The following is a 14182-nucleotide window of genomic DNA, read 5'->3' on the forward strand; positions in this document are numbered from 1 at the left end:
ATATACTGAGACTTTCTCTTCAAATTACAAAGCTAATTATGTGGTGATACACTAATCATGATTCTATCATTAACAAATTAATTCCGTATAATATATATCGTATAATTTGATAATCATTATTTCCTTAATACGTGTACTCTTCTCTTGACTTCTTCCGACCTTCCTCCATACATATTTTTGGAATTAACAGTTCATATATATGCTGTATTAATTTTCTGAATAAAAATCATATATTATACTAATTCTATTTTAATGATTAAAGGAAGAAAGTCATTCCAATTGAAGGAGTAGAGTAAGTTATTTATGGACATTAATGCAAAAATTTGGTGTGATGTATAGATATATATTATAGTTAGAAACTGAATTGGGTGATGGAAGGAACATGCACAGTCCTCGGAAAGATTTGGTGAGGCTCGTTGGTGATCGTGAGTAATAAAGTAGTAATTTTACCTGCATCAGAATGTGACATTATTCCAGAGCCTCGTGCATCAAACCTCAAACAACTCGTTTTAGGGTTATTCAAATCACATTTCCCTAAGCTTCATTACACACGAGCAGTGTCGTAACGTTACTACTTACGGTTTTGGGGACCAGACAAGAGTTGCCATCATGTTTTTTTTATAAACTGGATCGTAAAAGTTGTTATGTACATGGATATTCAAATATGAATATCACACTACTTTATTTACTTCGTCTTAGAATTTTACTTCAATCAATTCGATGTATTTTCTGCTGTTTTGAAGTTAATTTTCTTTTTAAAAAATTTCAGTTGCATATTTTGAGAAGCTAATCAATTAAAGGTCTGTAGGACAGATTGTGTTATGAAGAAGTTTCTGAAAAAAAGTATCGTATGTATATTTTGTTTTAGTGGAGTATCTATGTAGAATCTTTCTGAGTTAAGATTCAAAGTTTAACGTTGTAAGAGACATGTTTGTTTTGTTAGATTGGATCCTAGTTGGTATGTATGAAATTTATAGACATGAACAATTTGGTACTTTTATATGTTAATTTTAACATATGTCGTTACTTGGTTGATGTTGTTGTGAAGGGTAATAAAAAAAGGAACACTAAACCAATAAACAATGGGGCGGTGCCCTTGGCTGTCGACTGGTTCTCGTATTTCGTATAGAAAACAGAAGGAAAGTGGAAAGGCATTGGTCGCATTAACTCATTTGGAATCCTGCACTGCAGGGGCTGGGTGCCGAGTATTTAACTCTTGCATGCACCTGAGGCCACTGACAGTATTGCCATATCTACACGTAGTAAAATAAAATCACTGTTATTCAAAATATCCAAACTTAGAAACACAAAACTTAAAAGGGACAACGGAAATGGAAAGCTGAAGCAAAAATGAGGGGAAGAATTTAGAGAAAGGTGCGCATAAAAGGGTGGAGGTAAAGAAGAAAGGGGAATCAGCAATTGTCTGACTTCTCTACATCTGGTTAGAAGTTTAAAAGTTTAAAAAGGAAAGAAGGCCACCTCATTTAAAGGCTAGTCACAAGTTTTAATAATAACTTCCAATCATGTTCTATAAGTTACCTATCCTAATGCAGATTATTAGTCAATAATCAAACTTTAAAATTTCAAAGATCCTCATTAGCTAACCAACATTTACTTAAAACAAAGAATTGAAGGAGGGTTAATTTTAGAGCGATAGGCTTCTTTTTTCGCACAGAATGCCACAACAATAACGAAACAATGTGTTACTCAGGTCGTAACAACCTCTCTGAGCCTGCTCGATACAATAATCCAAGAAATATTTAATGGTTGAAGCTTAACACGCAGATCCTTGTGACGTTGTAATGGGTTAGAATGAGGATCTATCGAACCACGAAGGATTGAAACACAAAGACAAGACAGCTTTTGACGTGTAACTTTACAATGTCCTCAGATTTATTCGCATGTTTTTCAAAATTCAGGGAAACGAGTTGCATAAAGTGAGACCAAATAAGAGAGGTAATGCAAAATATTCGTTTTTAATGAAAGCATGAATTTGTATATTAAACCATCTTCAATAATCAATCAATAGAATAGCAAAACAAAGACTAGGCCCATTATCATGGCATGGGGAAGGGCGATATTTGTAATAACGTGTATATCCACCCATATCTCTCACTAACTACTTCGTTAGTCTAAATATAAGGAAATTCATAGATTTAAAATATCTAAAACCAGATAAAAGGGGGACTACAGCTATTTTGAAACGATTTAAATATTTGTTGAACACTGTATGAAACGGCAGAATCAAAGGTGAACCGAGAGAAACGATGCCAGCTATCAAAAAGTGAAGAATGTTTTGTGAATGAAATAGAAACAAAGTGATTCGGAACTTGTGAAAATAAAATAAAATAAAAAATTAAAGATGTTTGATTGATGAAAAATGAATAGCTACAATGGAGGAAAACAGTACTATGAAATCCCACGTCATTTCCACTATTCCATTCAACTGTTTCTACTTCTCCTACTTGCATGATACCAAACAGGATACAGCAATGAATAGCTGCAATATTCCATTCAGGCTTCATGGCAATAGTGATAGGCTTAAATATGTTCAGAAATCATTAGCTAATTTTTTTTAACATGGAAACCATAAAAATGTACCATATCTTCATGATATTGATTCAGACATCAAGAGTTCCTCATATCTTACAGCTATCATTAGCACAAAAACAACGATAAACATGAGAAAATACTGTAACTCGAGTGCTTTTATGTTGCCAACATGAATAAGTAACACTTGGATCAATTTATTCACTGATCCCGTCTGAACAATTCGATTTTGAACATGTAATATTAACATCTCTTCCTCTATTATGGAACAAAGTTGACTTAATAAAAAATACTAATGGTAGTGATTAGATTTTTATCTATTCAGCTAGCTAACCTGATCACAGAACTGTAGATAAAAAATTTAGTATTTTATCAGTCAATGAACCGAATCAGACACCGAACTAAGAGAGACCTGTACAGTAACCAGCTGAATTTGAACCTTCTGAAACAGATTCCAGATTAATTGAACGCTGACATCGGCAAGCAAGAGCAAAGGGAAAATGACAAAAATATGTATTTGACTGCAATCTTCAAGCTAAATCATTCCGTGTAGTAATTAGGCAGTCCCTCATCAGAGTAGATCAGTCGAATTTGTTTGACTGTGGTCTTGCAACTTGCTTCAGAAAGGGAACAACGCAGTTGGAGCCTCCATCCATGAAAATAGAGTCAATGGAATATAGCACATTAATGTACAATTTAAGTTTTAAGAAAAGACAAGCATTTTATTTGGATTTTGCATCTGCTTCTTACCGTTAATGTATAGCTTAATTCCGAATAAGTTCATGTGGTAAACAAATTAACTAGATAGTATCTGGGGCTAGAAACATTCGAGCTGTAATTTACATTTCATATTATTATTACAATTAAAAAATCTTTAACTTAGGGGTAAGCGAACCATATTAACATCCAAAAAGTTAGAAATCAGTGAAGTGCTATGAACATCTTACACACAAAAATCTTAAATGCTTCAAGTAACTATCAACGACAACTCCAAAACAACACCCAAAATAAAGGCTTATTATCATTTTCACCATATTAAAAATTTCAAGCTACTAGCTATACATTATTGAAAATGAAGAATGATATTAAAAGCAATAATAAATTGCAGCTCAAGCCTCAAGAAAATCATGCAGTCCATCATAAAGCAATAAACACTAGCAAATATAAAATTTCTGTAGTTAGAATTGTACCTGCATCAGAAGAAAGTGTAATGAAAAAGATGCAGATTTCAACTACTTCCATGGCTGTGACAAAGTAACTACAGGAGTTGATGCTTCAAATCCTTTTTTTCCTTGTATAGCAGATTTCAGCACATTATATTGCTCAGTCACAGAATTGTACAGGGCTTTTGAGAAGACCTCCTTAGCCTACACAAAAAACCCACCTTGTATCATTCAAGTTAAAATAAAAGAATCTTCCAGATATTGAATTTCATGTGTCAAAGAACTTCCACGTTCAGATTGATACAACCAAAAAATAATAAGTGAACACGAGCAGGGAACCCAAGGATACAGAATACTGACTTTATTTACATATATCCTTTAGCCTTAGATTAGAATCATACGGTGCTCATCACACTACAAAAAACTACACTCAACCAGCAAATATTGTAGGTGTGCTATACATCCCAAGAATACATTGGCACAAATGAGTTCCAAAAGACGGGGTAGGAAGCCTATAGGTTCACATGACTTATTATACTATTTTGTAATTCCATATAACAACTTATACATTAACACCTCTCTCTATCACAACACCCATCACATCCCATACTTCTCTCTCTTTCTTTGTTGTAAAATTTGTCTTACAAATAGCACTTCTCAAAGCAAAATACCACTACATCGGCACTTAGTTACAAGTGGTTTATAAATCATTTCATGTTGTATCCCATTCTTAAGCAGTCAGTCACATCTTCTCAGTTTGAATATAAAAAATGACGAGTGAATTCCAAGAATAAAAGTGCCAGAATGAATGACAATAAATTTAGTTCAAGTACAGGTCATCAAACTCAACTTACCTTTTCAGGATTTTCACAAGTAGCAGTGGTTTCAGAAAAGCTTATCGCTGGAGCCACTGATATGCCAGCCCCATGAAAGCATATAATTCTTTTCTCCCCAATTTCTTTCTCAACCTACAAAATTACATGGTCGCATTAAAATTGAGATAAAATATCAGGACAGACTCTCAAAGACAAGAACACCATACCTTTAGTGGAGGGGGCATGATATCATGGCACAATATTGCCAAAGGATATACATGACCTGGTGGACCTGAATGTTCAACAAGTCTTCGCATATTATCTACCGAAGAAATATCAAAGGGTGCCTGAATATTAATATGCCAAAACATCAACAAAATGGTAATGTAAATATTATGGAGCTGGAAATTGTGCAATACTTTTATTTACAATGTATGACACTGATACATCTCAAGGTCAGCATTCTATATGACTGCATTCACAAAATAGGACATTGATATATATACCCTATACTTGTGACCCCTTTTATAAATAGCTCACAAGCACCAACAAAGTATTGGACCTTGGATACAGTCCTTCAAACTTACCTTCCAATGTTTAAATAATTTTTTCTTACATAGAATGAAGGACAAAGCACATGCAAACCAGCCCAAGGCTATAAGAACTTAAAATGTAAGTACAATTATAATATAGAACACACGTGCAAGAATATATGGCCTAAAAATCAATATTTGAGCGAACTCAATATTGAGCAAATCAGGATTTCATTTCTAGCCACCCCTCCAAAAAAAAAATCTATAGCCCAACAAGTGGAATAAGGTTTCACTGTTGAATCAAACACACTGGATCAGATAACATTTCATTCATTTCAGAAATAAAAAAATTCCCAAAGCAACCCTTGCAAATAATTTATTGTGCTTAAATAGAGTACTATATCTGACTCACATCCTGCTTGCTTCTAAACAAGATACATGCCTGCTTTTAAACAAGATAAAATCCTGCCTAACTTAATTCCTTTTAAAGAATATGTTCTAATAGCATATTACAGAATAACCATAAAGAACAAGAGTTGCAGTACCCTTCTGGAAGGGTACAAGACTGTAGCACTAAATGCCAATACAAACTTTTCAATAATTACATATAAGAGAAGGAAATAAGGTAAAATAAATCAAACTTATCATACAAGTTAAAATCAAATTGTGCATTTCAATCTTTTCAGATGCTTGCCGATTAGTTCTTTTAATGTTGAGATACATAAGTTAATTGTAATCTATAAGAGGAATTTGACATGTTTTAACTTCTATTTTCTTTTCCTCTAACTGTTTGTTATGAACTTTATCCAATTTGTCCTCTAGTCAATGTCAAAAACTATATTTGTAAAAGAAGTTTGACTAAACTAAAACTGTGCCACACTATTTATATTTTACTTTAACAAGAGGGTGAACTTACCGGCACCCATTCTCTGGTCTGGGCATCTGGGCGATCCCTACCACCACTAGGGGCAATCCAGACTAACTGTGATCCATTCCTGAACAAGAAGGCCAAGATGACGGACATTTGACCAATAAATAACCATTACATACAAAAGATACTATCTAAAGTAAACATGCCCACTGCTGTTACTTCCTCTTTCCTTTATGATCTCATTGCAGATTCTAGAAAACAGAACTCAATTTGATGCATTATGATCTGAACAAAGGGTACTGGGCATTGATTAATAAGCATGCACTCAAATTGACGCATTATGCTCTGCATAAAGTGTACCAGGGCACTGGATAATAATTAAGAAACCCTATTTACCATCTCTAATTATTCATAAGGAAAACAAGTATCAAAGAATTTGGTTTTCAAATTTCAATAACTAAATACTTTTATAATAAATATCTTCTATTTTTCTTCCCTTAATCAGTACGTTAAGGCCAATGGTTGGTCTTCCTAACTAAAAGCAGCCATTTAGCCATAAACTAAGGGATATATACCTTAAAAGCATAGCCATTTCCTTCAGAGCTCGTATGTTTGCAGTTCTTTTCATCTCAACAAGTGCCGGATCATCAAGCATGTGCTTTTTAGAGTAAACACAAATGAGATTCCTATTAAAACGAAAGTTTAAGTAAAAAGTTTCAGAAGTCAACTTCTTTATAGAAGGAAGTACAACATCACAAAGCTTTAATTTGATAAACAAAGGTACAAAATGAACCTGCCAATACTGAATGGTTTGGACAGAGGATCAGTTATAACTCTATCTCCTGCAACATAGGTCTGAAGAACAAACAGCATAATTCAATTACTTCAAGGATCATAAATATGTATAGCCCATGCTTCAAAATAGCAAGACTATAAATATGCAAACTGTACCAGGTTTTCAGCAATATAGGGAAGTCGTGTTTCAAGAAGCAATGAAATGATGGCTGGATCAGCTTCAGTTTGGTGATTTGACATTAAGATGATGTTGTGTCCCTGCAGTAATTTTTTCATTCTTTCAACATTTTCCCCCACATCTATGAAAATGCTAACATAGGACATACATACACAAGAACCAACAAATCAGAATCAAGTCAGGCATGTAAAGTACAGACAATTCTTCTAGACCTTCTATATATCTGATACACAAGTAATAAGCAGTGTTTCCTAAAAAAATTATATAGATACAGCAGAAGCATTAGAAACATCAACTCAGTATCTAACTTATACCAGAATACCAGGACAATCTTATGATGATGCTATTGATTTTCTGGGATAATAGTAATGCAGATACGCAGTTACGAATAGTTCATGCTACAATAATGAAAAATTGAAAAACAAACACATGATATGGGTCAATTCCCACAATCTCGGTCTAAGATTTAAACTAAAGACTTCTACACATCTAATAAACCTCAGACATAGATACCGAACTTTGGGTTAAGATAGAAGTAATAAAGGAGGAATACTAGGCTTTAGATTACTACCCTCACCCTATTGGTGAGATAAGGTTATTACAAATTCTACCAATACTTAACAGCAAATAATCGCTCAATATGAAGAAAGCGTATTAGAAATTGGTACCTGCTTGAGTTTCTCTTCCATTTCAATGAAAAGGGGCATGTTGCCAACATAAGCATTTCTGCAACAAAAATATCACCTTTAGGAATAGCTTTGAGGTGCAGGCAAAAGGAATAGACATTGTCCTGATACGAGCTTATTATGTATGGGCCTTTAAGTGCCATGAATATAAATGGGGTATACAGATTGCTACATCCAAGAATTACACTTCAGGAAGTGTTTTAGATGGCTATTAGTTGTATCCAGTTCTATGAAATTGAAATAGAGGTATTTCTGAAGTAATTGGCATGATTTCAAACCTTTAAATTAACATTTGCAAATAAGGGAATATTGAATTCATTTAGAATCAAGAGCTCTTCTCTAGATACAACCAGGAAGAATCAAGTTAACTACCAGATAAAACCAGAAATAAAATCATATGTTGTAGAAGAGTGTCACAGCTGAACAAGAGTAATTTTGCCTGTTCTGCATGCATCACCAATTCATAATAAATCTCCTTTTGAGGGCACATAGGAAACTGAGAAGGATACCCAGTAACAAGACACAAATTGCTGCAACAGCTATATCGCTCCAAGAGTTCAATCTTCAATTGTTCCCGCATCTAACTGGTGTGTTCATCTATAAGTGATTTAAAAATATGTATGGTCGAGCCCTCCGTATAGAGTTGTGCCAGCTTCACCTTAATAATATCAAGATGAGTTCCCTGTACCTGGAAATAAATCTCTGCACACACTATCCACCCTGCGGTATCCTCACCATCAAACAACGACAACTGCACCTTCTTCATGGCTTGAAGGAACTCATCAAGTGAACCATTGTTTGGATCAGGGTAAGCCCTTGTAGCTGCCACTATAATTTATCATTCCACTATTTCCTCACAATAACTCCATCAGTCTTGAGTTGCATAACCTGCAGAGCGTTTAGATCGGTGACTTCTATCTTCAGTGTTGTGACCTTAGCCTCCATTTTCTTCAATGACATTTGCCAACATTTCTGACCACTTGTCCGTTTGTATCCAATAGGTCAGACCAAATGTTAGGGATCCAAAAAAGAACAAAGAGAATAACAAGATAGATGAGATAATTCCAAGATGATTACTAAAAACAATCTCAGAAATACAGTAGGATTAACGATCCTACTGCCACAGAGCAAGCTTCTTCAAGGAAAAAAACATTCCTTCCTCCCAACAGATTTCTCCCCTCTACCTCTTATTTATGTCCCTTATATTCGGTACCCCTCTCACTCCTTCACCAATTATGTTACAACTTTTGCCACCTCAGAACTTCTCTTCACACCCTTTTTTCTCCTTTCACCCTCTGGACCTTGGGCTTATTATCAGTGTCTAAGCCCACAATCCTAGTCCTATCATAGGAGTATTAGTTTGTCTATTAACAGCCTATGCAGATTTTTTTAAAAGAATCTACGCTATAAAAAGTTGCAAAAATGAAGCAGAATTTTTTTAAGATTGGGAGAGATTAAAAACTTCAGTATTCTTGCTCAATATACTATAGTTTGACAGCTCAGACCATTAGACACAGCAAAACTGCAATTCCTCATTGTCCAAGCCTCACAGCATTTACAGGTGAATCCTAGGAAGATAACATCTTGAATATGTCTCCAAGACACCACAAACCATGGTCTTGTGTTCTGCTTACAAGCTTCACCAGGAAGCTTTATCAATCAGAATATTAACTTACATTTATTCACATGCATAACATTGTTCGCTCATTTTATTCTACAAAAATCACTTCAACATATTACGGGATTTCACTAAACACCAAGCAAAAATTCATAAAGATCAAAGGGCTAGCAACTATTGGAAGGTGTATACTCCAGCATTCATACAGGATATGCCTTAATCACATGTACATTGTATTTGTAATTCGTACACGATTAGAAGAAACATACAAAATCATCACAACTGCATTGCTATTGTTCTTGATACCATTGGCTTCAACACCATGTGTTAAACACATCGAGACTTCAAAGTTCCAATAGGGCGTGTAAATACACATTGCATGTTAACTTCCCCTCCCCTCCTCCAGAAAAAAACATAATCCCTTCGGTTATGGACACTCCGTCATATACCTTTAAAATTTCCTAACACGTTTTTCACAAATTCTTCGGAACCTAGCTTATTGTAGTCATAAACTTGCTAAAATACAAATGCCTAATTCAAGGATATCATTCTTACACATTAAATTTTCATAATCATGTGCATAGGTGATCAACAATAAAATACATAGATAAAAAAATTTGACTGCTACTAAACAGTAGAAAGAGAAACTATTGCTAGTAAACTCACTTGAAATCAACCAAAGGACGGATGTAATTCTGACCAAACACGTAGTAGTCAAAAGGCTCTCTCTTTGCCTTGTGGTGTGGTTGAAAAACAAAAGGATCCTGTTAAAGATCATTCATGTTCTGAGAATGACAATTAATAACATGAAACAATAGCAAACTAACTCTGCAGCATGAGTCAAAAAGCCATGACAAATTCCTAGATAAAATATCCCCATTGTGGAAATAATTAACAAAGTATTTTCTAGACTTCGATCTTACCGTCACATCCAAAAATACGCGATTTAATAAAGCAATCATATTTGACAGTACAATTTCATTTGCCTTGGGATCTCCACTTTGGATAACCTGAAATGCATTGCACACAAAATGAAATGTATCTAAGTTATTTGACTCTTTCAAATAACAAAATGATAAAAAGAGAATTAGTATATAACTAAAGCTAACTAACCCGTTATGAGATTCTAACTATACTCACTCTAAGGCTAGGAAGATACAGGTAACAATTAAAACACAAAAAAGACATATTTATTTGTCAAAGCATAAACACGGGTGCAAGATCTCAAATAAGAAGATTGCTTGTGTTTTGAATAACCATGATTTGTTATTGGAATTGATAATCAAGTAATCAACATTTTACCAACAACATATTAAACCATTATTAACACAGCAACAGAAAGAGTACCAAACACCAAAAATTATAGTAAACTGTGTCAATGCATGAATCAAAGAAACAAGGATAGATGATAGACAACAATATGCTTGAAGGACATGATTTGTGAAGTTCAGTTTAATTGTGAATTATGAGTGAACTAATATCTGTTCCCACATCACAGATATTAGGAAAAGTTCATATGACAGTACAGGATGCACGTGAATATAAACATGACTTACTGCCTTTTTATAGTTATTGTACACTTCTTCCATTCCTGCAGCAACATTAGCAGGCAGAGATCCAGCTTCTACTTCTTTCTTGATTCCAGCAAAAACGTCTGCAAAATAAGCAGTGAATATGGTATGAAGGAAAACCAATTTTTAGGATTAGAAAAAAAAAACAGAAATTAATTAAAATGATTTCATTCAGGGCTTGCCAGAGCATCTTAATCCCAAATTTCCTGTGAAATAACGGAGACGGTCAAACTTGATAGATTGTTACGAACAAGAAGTTGCAGCTCAACACAATTCAGAAAGAAAAAAAATGATAAAACATGCGAAACACAATATTTGTTACTTCTTATTCGAGGCAGAGTAACTTTGTCTTTAGAAAAGAAACAGTCAGGTAAACACACCCTTGCTATTTAACACTGACTGATCATATAACTTTCATTCTCTCCTTTCTCAAATCACCACAGCAATAGGACAAGACTCAAAACACCAGCCGCTAATGAAAAACTAAAATAAAATAAAGAAACAATAAAATAATCGAATCGTTCGCATGCTCATCACCTAACCGAAAAGTCCATTAGAAGAAGAAAAAAACAGAGAGAATAAATTACTCACGCCACCAAATTAACGGTATTTATTTCCAACAACCAAAACACAAACCTCAATCAGTGCCTAAAAACATAAAAAAGATAAAATAAAATAATAATAAAACCTCACACACAATCACCGTGTCCTCAGTTAAGCCTCCAAACTTCCTAGCCGCGCTTTCTCTATTCAATTCAATTTTGAACTCAATAGTTAAACAAGTAAATAAAAACACAAATCGAGCGAAGCCTCCGTGAGCAAACTCCACGAGGAAAATAAACAAACGCAAAAAAAACATCGAAGAAGTTGACGATAAACATATAGAGAAGAAGCGGAGTGTGAAGATAGGAAGAAAAAGGAAAGAGGAGAGGTGAGTGAACCTTGTTCGCTCTGAGCGTTGAGGAAGGTGCGGGAAGAGACGGAAGCGGACATGTTAGGGGGAGAATGTTTGGCGGAAGCGAGGCAGTTATCTTTAGGAGTGACGGAGGAGCAGGAAGGCGAGGGCGCGGTAGAAGATCGCAGAGAGATGGAGGAAGAGGAGGAGGAGGAGGTTGAAGAGAGAAGCGTAACCCTAGGAGTTGTAGACGTAGGGAAGAATGTGGTTGGCGGCGTGGAAAGGAGTAACATAGTTTTGTTGGAAAGGCGGAGGAAGGGAGGGATGGCGTGTGCCACATAGTAAGCTGAAGAACCGGTCATGCTCATTCTTCAAAGATCAAACCCGAAAGAGAAGCTGAAAAAGAGAGAGAAAGAGAGATAGGATCCGTTCGTATGTGGTGAGTCCGAGGGATTGGCGGGCACACGTGCTTTTCGTCTCCCTGGGACCCACGTGCCACTGTGTGATCAGAAGACACGTGGACCGCCTCCAACGAATCCTATACTTGGATGGATAAAACTCAACTCTCCCTTCTCTCTCTAAATCTTTTCATTATTAATAACTATAATTTTTTATTTTCGCTTTCTTGAGTTTATCATTCTTCCATTGAATTCCAACTTTGATTTTTTCTCCACTTTGTTTAGTTTAATAAATTTGTATATTGACATAATCAAAAATCATATGTAATATTTTTAAAGTATTTGTCATAAATGTTATAGACTAGATATAATTTATTCGTGTTGGACATAATATTAATAAAACATATATTAAATTTAAATTGAATTTTTAAAAGTTTTAACTCGATTTTAAGACAATTTTAAAATAAAAAATATGTTTAAACATATAAAATTTTAATATAATTATAAAAATAATAAACAAATTTTTTTAAATGAATTATAAAAAAACATTTTTATACTAAAAAATCTAAAATATAATTATATAATATATAAATTTATGTTTTTTCTTCTTTTATTTTTATATTTTTATAGAGTATACATATTTTATATTTTTGTGTCTGGATTTATGTTTATCCTATATGTATCATAAATGTGTGTAGATTTTTAAGTATATTACGTTGAGAAATGCTAACAACACGTGAAGCTCTAATCTTACCAAACATAAAAAAACTCCTAATTGGAAAAGGAAATTCAACTAACTTGGTCTTGTAGCTATATTAAATACATACAGGAGCAGTTGTATCATAAATAAGAAAAGTCTAAATTTCTTTTTATAAATTTAAAATACATCTCTTCGATAATTATTACTTTGGGATTGAGATGTGATTGTGGGGATAATATATGGCTAACTCTTGAGATGAATTATTGTCCCTTAGTTTTTAGTTTGGAAAGATATTTCCTTTGGAAGTTAATATAAAATGGTTTTCCTGCAAGTTGGTGTTTTCCCTATCCTGATGTGTTCTATGCTATCTTATGTCATATTTGATACCAAAATTGATAGAGTGCTTGAAATCCGAAAAAGAAAAAGAAATGAAGAAGAAGAAAAAGGAGTAACTGATGTATTCTTTTTCACTTTTTTTTTTATTCGTACATCACTTAAAAAGAAACTCATGCACCTTATAGCAATTTTTTTCATCATATAGTTAAGATTAAATATTTTTTTTAATATTAAATGTTTTTTTAATGTACCGAAATTGATTTTCTTTCAAAATTTTAGATTATGGGTTGAAAAAAAGAAAATTACTAAAATAAATTAAAAGATATTATAATGGGTAATATCTACGTAAATTGTCTATAAATTTAAAATTTAAAATTAATTTAAATTTTTTTTACATAAAATAATTTATTTATATTAAAGATATTTAAATATGTAATACAGTTGATATTCTTTTATATTAAAATTTAATCTTATAATTATAATAAATATTTCTAATTAATATAAATGTGAAAACTTATTTATAAACATTAATTATAATATTTATATTGATTATAAATATTTATTGTAATTATAATTATAAGATCCAGTTTTAATATTTATAATATTGTGGATAATAATGTAGATAATTATAATTTATATTTATATATAAAGAGGATTTTCCATTATAAATGTTTTTTTCTAGAATTTTTTTCCAATTTTATCCTTATTTAATATATCTCATTTTATTAGTATAATGGAGTATTTTGTCATTTCATATGAATTATTTAAAAAATTAAAATTAATATTAATGTACAATTTTTATATGTTGACTCTCCACTATTTCCTTAATTCCTTATTTTAAGAAAACCATAGGAAGAGAAAGAGCATACTTTCACATATTTCTACATCAAATCTCACATATAAGATAAAATAACCTTTATTTTCAATCACCCTCTTCACTCCATTTCAAACAACTATATTATTTGGTAAAACCATTATTCTTTTGTATTTACCATCAAGTCAATCCCAACTTTGACATGAATATTACTACACTCTCCGATCCCAAAACTATCAATGGAAGAATGAAAAAAACT

General features: G+C 33.0%; 1 protein-coding gene across 3 annotated transcripts; it reads right to left on the reverse strand.

The window, feature by feature from the left end:
• Positions 1-2690: 2690 nt before the first annotated feature.
• Positions 2691-12280, reverse strand: LOC137811226 (glycerol-3-phosphate acyltransferase, chloroplastic). 3 transcript variants are annotated; one of them, XM_068612881.1, is made up of 14 exons: positions 11103-11257; positions 10963-10986; positions 10766-10863; positions 10133-10219; positions 9876-9973; positions 7574-7631; positions 6884-6985; positions 6726-6787; positions 6508-6618; positions 5978-6056; positions 4756-4875; positions 4568-4681; positions 3741-3917; positions 2691-3196 (listed from the first exon to the last, which is right to left on the reverse strand). In XM_068612881.1, exons 3-13 carry the CDS (start codon positions 10796-10798, stop codon positions 3783-3785), a joined length of 999 nt encoding a protein of 332 aa, XP_068468982.1. In that variant the 5' UTR covers positions 10799-10863; positions 10963-10986; positions 11103-11257; the 3' UTR covers positions 2691-3196; positions 3741-3782. The 3 variants fall into 3 exon arrangements, with proteins under 3 accessions (XP_068468982.1, XP_068468980.1, XP_068468981.1); XM_068612879.1 differs by lacking the exons at positions 10963-10986; positions 11103-11257 and adding an exon at positions 11722-12280; XM_068612880.1 differs by lacking the exon at positions 10963-10986.
• Between the last annotated feature and the right edge of the window lie 1902 nt (positions 12281-14182).

Source organism: Phaseolus vulgaris, chromosome 2 (genome assembly GCF_000499845.2).
Source record: "Phaseolus vulgaris cultivar G19833 chromosome 2, P. vulgaris v2.0, whole genome shotgun sequence".
NCBI classification, from domain to species: domain Eukaryota; kingdom Viridiplantae; phylum Streptophyta; class Magnoliopsida; order Fabales; family Fabaceae; genus Phaseolus; species Phaseolus vulgaris.

Bases quoted from the DNA above. Each gene is read 5' to 3' on its own strand.
- LOC137811226 (XM_068612879.1), bottom strand. From the start codon at position 12,043: ATGAGCATGACCGGTTCTTCAGCTTACTATGTGGCACACGCCATCCCT. The intron at 9,974-10,132 runs GTAAGATCGAAG...GATCTTTAACAG, and splicing joins GCGTATTTTTGGATGTGACG to GATCCTTTTGTTTTTCAACC. The intron at 4,682-4,755 runs GTATGGTGTTCT...GTAATTTTGTAG, and splicing joins TCATGCCCCCTCCACTAAAG to GTTGAGAAAGAAATTGGGGA.